This window comes from Antedon bifida, chromosome 9 (assembly GCF_963402885.1).
Source record: "Antedon bifida chromosome 9, ecAntBifi1.1, whole genome shotgun sequence".
In the NCBI taxonomy this organism is placed as follows: Eukaryota; Metazoa; Echinodermata; class Crinoidea; order Comatulida; family Antedonidae; genus Antedon; species Antedon bifida.
The window spans coordinates 17,723,689-17,732,709 of NC_136234.1; the positions used below are offsets into that span (position 1 = coordinate 17,723,689).

The following is a 9,021-nucleotide window of genomic DNA, read 5'->3' on the forward strand; positions in this document are numbered from 1 at the left end:
TCGCGGGGTTTTTTTTCCCAATGAATGATTGATGTTGTTTGTGAGATGAGCAGCTTTCGTATGTCACGTACACCACAATTTCTCGTGCTGTAAAAATCTTTTGTTTTGTTTTTCCGCAGACATTAAAAACCACAGAACAACTTGTTTACTTTCACATTTAATATATAATCATGGGTGTAAGTATAAACGGATACAAAATGTTTAAAACACATGTTGAAAGAATAAAGATGATGAGAGTGTTCGTGCTGTTGATTTAATGTAGGCCTAGCTAGGCTCGTTTGTGTGGTGGGAAGGAGTTCTTCCTTCTCAAGCTCCGCAGCAGTTGGGCTGCTCCTGCCTGCTGGTGGTTTGAAATTGGTGATATAGGCTAGCCTAAGTCTTTATTCACTTCTAAAGCTATCATTAGCTAACACTTCCTAGGCCTAGTCCTAGATCAGTCTTATTATGTGCAACAAGTTTTTAAAAATGCATTTTATTTTTTAGGGTATTTTAAATAATAAATTAAATGAACCATGCGTGGAAGGATGCTAGTCAAGTCACCCCATCGCAAAGTCGCCCCATACAAAGTCGCCCCTTACACAGTCGCCCCATCGCAAAGTCGCCCCAAAACAAAGTCGCCCCGACACAGTCGCCCCATCGCAAAGTCGCCCCAACGCAAAGTCGCCCCAACGCAAAGTCGCCCCATCGCAAAGTCGCCCCATCGCAAAGTCGCCCCATCACAAAGTCGCCCTATCGCAAAGTCGCCCCAAAACGTTAAAAAATAGTTTACAAGTGCGTAAAATGTCGCAATGATACACAAAATAACACGGAACGTGTATGCATAAAAGGGGAAGTCCCGCCATGTAGTCTCAGGTTACACGATCGTCACGCACCCTGATCATCAGAGAGGAAACCCCGACTAATCACTCCGCGGTCGCACTAACGTGCTAGCTTACCAGAGGGAAACCCCCGTAATTACTCCGCCGTTGTCGCACTACAACGCATCATCTGAAGATGGGGAAACCCCGCCGGAGTTTTACGATGATATCAGTCGCGTTCGAAATCGGTCGCGTTTAATTTTGGTCGCGATAAAATGATGTTATACTATCTAGATTATTTTTACTTTGGTCGATGAATATTTATTATTATTAGGCCTATATTAATAATTGATTTTTGTTTTTATTTTACAGGTCAGTATGATGAGAAAGATGTGTGCCTTAAAAAATGACAATTTGTAAACATAGTTTAAGATTATAGTATTATCCAGCATAATGTAATGTCATTTAACAGTACATAATTATTTAAATGTGAAATATTTTATAGGAAACGTAGGCTGCGTCTGTGTCTTTTATTTTATATGCAACAAATTACGTAAAACAATTTATTTATAAACATTCAGTTTACTATTATATACATAGTATTACAATGAACATTGATTGTAAGCCTTGAAAGGCAATCCCATCATTATATCCATTATAAAATTGCATCATATCACCACTATATGTCGTAAATGATGACGTGCGTGTGTGTATTCGTCGTACGTCCGTGTACGTATTACTCCGTGTCTCTGTCTTGTTTAATTTAAAATTAAATAAACACCCGATATGAGGATATTTATTAGGCATGATAATTAGAATGTTCTATAACCAAAAGGGTTGAAAAGAATTTCTTCAGTAAAATGATCATTGTGCTGTTGAATAAAAGGCGACTCGCCATCTGAAACTCTGAAACCAATCGGAGCTGCGCCTTCTGGTATCTGTTTCCTCACAGCTGCTACGTCTTTCTGCTGACCGTCGGGGATTCCCCTTTTTAAAAAACACGCACACGATACTGTACGATGGTTTTTCCATGGTCAATATGTAGCGTTTTAAATTTTACTAAAATACCTGCATGTAAAACAATCATATCGGCGATGAAATATTTTTTTTTTTCTTCATTTTGAAAAGTCATAAAATTAAGACACATAACTTGTCAATAAATGCAAAATGATCAAGTAGCCTATAACACTCATTGTCTTACAACACTGTTATTGTTTTAACTACTGTAAATCTATACGAAGGCCTACTACACATTTATACATTTATTATATTATCCTAAAAATTGAGCTGGTATCCACGCGTAGGTTGAAGAAAGATTCGTAATTGTGGCTCTGGTAACTAATTTTAAAATCATATTAAATTAACATTTTCGAAACTATAAATCAGGGATAATCTTTTTAGAACTTTCAAACAAGGGAGTATTTTTTTAATGATTTTTAAAAGCACATCACTCCATTAAAACCTGTAAAATAAAAATTAAAACACAAATTATGTATATAATAGGATAAACATTATAATGTATGCGACATTTAGCGCGACCAAAGTAACAACGCAATCGATATCAAACGCAACCGATATGATTAAAACAGCGTACTACTAGCGGCGGCGCTTCATAATCATACAGAAATAAAACCGTGGGCGACTTTGCGATGGGGCGACTTTGCGGTGGGGCGACTTTGCGATGGGGCGACTTTGCGTTGGGGCGACTTTGTAATGGGGCGACTTTGCGATGGGGCGACTGTGCCGGGGCGACTTTGTTTTGGGGCGACTTTGCGATGGGGCGACTTTGTATGAGGCGACTTTGCGATGGGGCGACTTGACTGGATCCCGCGTGGAATAGGCCTAGGCCTCCTAATAGTTTTCTGTTGGCATAAAAAAACCCACTTTGTAATTTTAGGATTTCCTATTGCCCCGGCACGGTTGATTGGGTCGATAGTCAATATTTTATGTGAATGCATTTCGGCGCAGTTGTTTCTATCTGTACAATTAACCATGCAACGTGTTGTTTTCCTATTGAAAGGTCGGTAATGCGCAGCGCTTTATTCTGTTGTCTATTGACATGAAGATCTATGCGCAAGATGATAGCCGCCAATGTTAAAAGTAACAATACATAAATCTGCTCATCTGTTAAAAGGCAAATTTGTAAGTTGTTGCCGCATTGTATTGTGATCATGTGACCATTGACACATTAACGACCATTCATCAAAAGTATGATAATGGGGTTATTGCTAATAAAATTATATTACTTATTATAAATAATTAATATAAATAATAAGTATTGATATAATAAATATTATATATTCAATTTTTCTTGTATAGCGAAAATCAAAACAAGGCAAAGAGAAGAAGATGAAACGAAAAGAGGTAGAGTGAAAAGGAATTTAATACTAGGGCTAGTAACCATTCTTGCAGCTCATTATGTATAGTAATTCATATAAAGCTCTGTCTACACTATCAAGCTTTATGTGGACATGATGATGTCATATAACTACCATATTTCAGCATATCACTACCAAATTTGGGCAAATCAAACTAGTTTGATAGTGTAGACAGAACTTAAGGTTTCTGGCAGAAAAGGAAAATGTGTATTTTCTTATGAAAGTGCAGTACTGTAGATAATATAGAGTACTAACAAAGATACCACCTTCCACAATTCCGGTCATTTTGATACCTCATATGTATGAATGTAATAACACAAATTTGTATTAACTCTCTATCTTATTATATATATATATATTACTCTAATAATGAATGTTGTGACCAAAGGGTCTCTTCTTTGTTAACTGTAATTTTTATTATATTCAGGAGCAAGCCCGTTATGCTAGCTCCATGTTGGTAGTTGAAGCGGCCAATGCTCTTGAAGATCCCATGACAGACCTGAAAGCTTTTAAGAATTACGAAAGGAATGGGTAGGTATTTGTTGCGTGTTGTGGCCCAACTTAACAGGGTACAATATAGACGCACAGTAAACCATGCCGATAGAAAATAATATATTTATAATATATGCATGCTTGACTGTATTTCTATCTGTTATATGGTTATAATAGTACACATTATTTATTGTTGCCAGGTTGTCATTAGTATTAGAGGTGCAAAAGGTATCAAACCTTGACAAGAATACAGTTGATTGGGCATTTTCAGTGCTGAAGGCAAATATGGAAGCATTGTAAGTAGATACATCAAAATGTCTATTTCTAACTGAATTTAGGCTGTGGTTAATTCTCACTTGTGTAGTTCTTAATTGGTACTTAATGGTTGTGATAATAAGTATATATTGAAAACAAATACAGTGGACCCAACAAAGTGTCACATTAATAGGTGTGTCCACTAAAATGGGGCGTGGCCGTAGTGGTAAAACATATAATGGCCCTTGAGCAATTCATGAGAATGTGTCCCCTGCATAGGGGTGCCCTAAAGAGGAGAGGTTCTACTGTATTTTGCAAGTAATTCCCTGGTGGGATTTTTTTTTTATTTAAATTCTCACTACAATGTACATCCAAACAAAAAAGACATAACATACTGTAAGAATGACTCCAAATGGTGGTAAACCTCTAAAATGGTCCAGTCCCAATTGTACAATGAGCCCAGTTATGATCAATGGCAGTGTCTGACAATGGCTGTGCACCGATGTAACCCCCTACTCGTCTCGAAAGATGTACTAGGTTCTTTAAAGTGCACATGAGCTAGGCGTGTACACTGGACCTACGGTTTATAGTCCTTATCTGCGAAGACTGACTCGTTCTACCACCAGAACCATGGAGCGAGTGAGCCTCGAACCCTTGCCGGTGTTATGGCAATTAATTACGGTTTCACTGTCTTACACTGCTCGGCCACTCACCCAACCTATGCTGCCTTGGGCTCCAATCCAACCCTAGCCATTAGCACAACTTTGTAGTCTAGTGATCTGTAGGTTGTGAGTTATCTATTTTTTTTTACAGGTATGAAAAGAGCCAAGGTGGATGGAGGGAACGCGATAAACGAGAAGAAATAACACACGAGAAATCATGGTTCTTGCTGGCCAAGAACTTAGACGGCGATTATGTCGGGTTTTCACATTTCAGATTTGATATGGACTTTGATGAAGAAGTGTTATATTGGTACTTTCTTTTTTCTTTTAAGTTGAATAAATAAAGTTATACACTTATGTGTGGTATGTGTTATATACCACAATTTTTAAATTGCGGCATCTGATTGGTTAATAGCCATGGTATATTTGGTACCATCCCATCTTTTTAGACTGCCAATGTCTCTGTGTCTATTTCTATATGCACATGTGTAGGCACCTGCACTGGCTGGTGGTGAAAATTCCTGGTTTAAACTTGCATACAAAGCCAGCTTAGAGTACTTAGTACATTTAGCCAGACAAACACTATCTACATGTGTTCCAGTGGAACACACAGAGAGCGAAAATGGGATTTGAACCATGGTGGGCCAAAGGACACCTATGGTCTTTCGCGGTTCAGCGCACAACACAGTGACTACCACCAGTTTAACAGACTGTGCTATGCCGCTTTTATCAGGACGTAGGTCAAAATATAGCCCAAATGATCCATGGATATAATAATTTATTAACTTTTATTTGTTTTTTTTTTTTTCAGTTATGAAATTCAACTAGAAAGAAGAGTACAGCGCAAAGGGTTAGGAAAATTTATGATGCAAATTCTAGAGCTGATGGCTAATAAGTATGTTTTTATTTTCATGTATAGATTCATTTTTATTTATTTCTTATTTATCTCTTTATACTGGGGATCTCTTCAGTCAAAGACTGTTCTCCCAGAGGGCCCAGTATATAGAAAAGCAGTTACAAAATTAACAAAACACAAGGTAAAAACAACCCACCAGCAACCCTTAACATGCGCCACTAATTCCAAATAATACTACATTATATAATGCATTACATTTCCCAAAAATGCTAATTTAAGTAAACATGTTTTCTTTCTTATTAGAACTAAAATGTCGAAAGTAGTATTAACTGTATTCAAAGAAAACAGAGTTGCTAATAAATTCTACTTGGAGACTTTGAAGTAAGTGTTTTTTTATAAGTAGTACCTCTATTAAGGGGACACCTTATGTTTTAACACCACGACCAACTCTATTCAGGTATCATCCCCATTACTTGTTAAGGCAAAGTTTGTTTAGAAACGTGTCCCCTTAATAGAGGTTCTACAGTATATATTAATCAAATTCATTTTTGTTCTATTTGGTTGTTTTTGTTTTTTTTTTTCTGGTTTGACATGCATTCCAGCACAGTTTTTTTCAGAAAAATAGTTTTCTTTTTTATTATTTGAATCTTTTTAGTTATTGAATTCAAACAATTCAAGATGAAACTGGCTGATTAATAATTAAATAATTAATTAATAAAACTTCTAGAACAGTACTGTTCAAAAATAATTTTGAATGGGAATAATGTTTTTATTCTTAACCATTATCTATTATAATATCTAGGATTATTTCAAATATCTCCACATCGTCTTTTTGTTATGTTAGATATGCTGTGGATGAAACATCTCCGAGTGTGTTTGACCCAATGAGCCCTGACCTGTACGACTACGAGATTTTGAGTAAGAAGACATTGCACAAGAAACTTGCCGAAAAAGAAGCACATAGTCATGGTGGTGGGTGTTGTAGTGGGCCACATCACCACCACCATTCGGTACCAGCTCACTAAGAACCACACCCATGATGTCGGGCGTCGTAGTGGGCCACATCACTACCACCACTCGGTACCTGCTCACTAAGAACTGCACACTCCACCCATTGTGGTGTGGATCACTAAAAACCACACCCATGTCAGGCGTTGTGTATTGCAGCATTCACCATTAGTACCTGCTCTCCAAGAACCACACCCATGGTGTTGGGCGTCGTGGGTCACATAAACACCACCAACCACACCCAATATTTTGGGCGTTCATGTTGTGGATATCACCAGGCAACATTTAGTATCTGGTTACCCATGATGTTGATGTACCTTCTCACTAAGACCTGCAGCTACACCCATGATGTTGAGTCCCTATGAACTGAACATGCACCATCCATGATGGCAGGTGATGTTGCAGACCACATCGCCACAAGGTTTCTGTAACATCTCACTAAATACCTCTCACACACCCCTGATACTATAAGCTATCATGTTTTTTAGGACAACTGACATGTACAGTTGCTTGTAATCCTACTTTGACTGGTTAAACCACAAAGAATTAAGGAGTGACTTGCTATCAATTAAACTTGCCATCTTTAATAGTATAACAACTACTGGAAAACTGCCACAAAATAAGCATCAGGTACAATAATAAGATATTTAATTAATTAATTAACTCATATAAGATTTTCTTTGCAGAATTAACACAGAAAAAGTTTTTAATAACATTTTGTAGTAGGCTAATTGTAATTTATAATCGTTGCTTTCACTTCTCATTTATATTTGTAAATACATGCCAATATTTTCCTTTACAGCAAATTGAGTGTGGGGGTGGGGGGTGGAGGGGAGGGGTTTGATTTATTGGTTGATTTTCTTAAAGCCTAGTAAAAAATTGCTTTCCACTGCCGTCTATTAGTATTTTTAAGCAAACAAATTAACTTGTCTAAAAGCTTTGAAGCAAGGCCACGTAAAAAAAAGTTGTAGATTATCCTGAAGAAAAAAATTGAGAGGGAGGTGATTTGTTAGGCACCAGGAGACAACAACGGACAAACTGATTGTTATGTTTTGTGTGCCATATGTTCGTTGCTTGCTTACTTTTTGTTGAAATGTTTAGTAAAACAACATACAAAAGTCCAAGTACGCTTTTCTATTCAATTCTCATTAAAGTTGGTTAATTTTTTTTTTCATGGCCTAATGAAATGATGTTTTGTTTTGATATTGTAAAATTAGGCAGGTAGTATTATAACAGATTCTAGACAATTTTGCTGATAGACGTGCATGAACTGTTTTTCTAAATTTTTCAATGTTGGATGTAGTTTGTTTAAGGAATTTGATAGTTAGAAGACGTAACTATCGACACGGTGAACCGTGCATCATAATTACTAATTTCTTTTGGCAAGGTAGACTACGTCAAATTAGAAATTGTATTGGCACGACCAACCATGCATCATAATGAATAGTTCCTATCGGCAAGGTTGACTATGATGCATTTAAAGATTATATTGGCACGGCCAACCATGCATCGTAAATTACTAGTTCCTATCGGCAAGATTGACTATGTTGAATTTAAAGATTCTATTGGCACGGCCAACCATGCATTGTAAATTAGTAGTTACTATCGGCAAGGTTAACTATGATGCATTTAAAGATTCTATTGGCACGGCCAACCATGCATCGTAAATTACTAGTTACTATCGGCAAGGTTGACTATGTTGAATTTAAATATACTATTAGCACAGTCAGCCTATAAGAATGGAGAATTAGGAGCAATAGAAGTAGGGATAGAAAACAATGCATTAAACCATTGGTTGACTGTGTCTATAGACTTTATAACTTTATTTACACTCACTCTTAACTGACAATAGCCTCATCCAACATTAAAGCAAATGAATTAAGACATAAGAAAACGCATATAATTTCTTGGTCATGTTTTATAACATTGTATGTAACCTATTTATAGTCATTTAAAAACTAACAATTAAGGGCCCACAACAATACAAACACAAAAAGCACAAAACATTTATAAAAAGTCTCAACTGTAAATAAACCAGACTGATGAAAAGAAATGGAAATGGCAACTTTATATATTAATTTAGTCTTTTTTAGTCGAGTGGACGCGACTCTATAGTTCACTATGTCGGTCGGTCTGTCTGTCGGTCCCGTATCACTATGCGTTTTAGCATGCGACTTATGGATGTTGGCCTTGTTTTTATAAAGCATACATGAATTTTTGTTCGCATACTTAGTTGGTAGGCATATTCATCCAAATAGTATTATATTATAAGTTATGAGAAAGTTTCTCTATTAAATAGTAGTTTTTCGTACGCCACTTCTGAGATTTTGTAAAATGTACATTAGAATCAGGTGCCAAATTTCGACCCTTTTATTTTTTGACAAAACTAGTTACTATGGCTCTATAAGATAATGATAACACAATATATGTGCATATATGGCAATATTACCGCATAATTATCAAATTTTAAAAAGTGGATATTTTGGCCATTTTTCGAAAAATTCCCTTACTATAGTACAGGGATTTTTTCCAAAAATGGCCAAATTTCGACCTTTTTATTTTTCGATATAACT

At 36.4% G+C, this 9,021-nt stretch overlaps 1 protein-coding gene across 1 annotated transcript; it reads left to right on the forward strand.

Moving 5' to 3' along the window:
• The first annotated feature begins 35 nt into the window (after window positions 1–35).
• Window positions 36–8,759, forward strand: LOC144851941 (N-alpha-acetyltransferase 40-like). The gene is made up of 8 exons (XM_078709609.1): window positions 36–176; window positions 3,117–3,161; window positions 3,603–3,706; window positions 3,868–3,963; window positions 4,736–4,894; window positions 5,396–5,479; window positions 5,744–5,821; window positions 6,285–8,759. The coding sequence occupies exons 1-8, from the start codon at window positions 171–173 to the stop codon at window positions 6,463–6,465; spliced, it is 753 nt and encodes a 250-aa protein (XP_078565735.1). The 5' UTR covers window positions 36–170; the 3' UTR covers window positions 6,466–8,759.
• The last annotated feature ends 262 nt before the right edge of the window (window positions 8,760–9,021 follow it).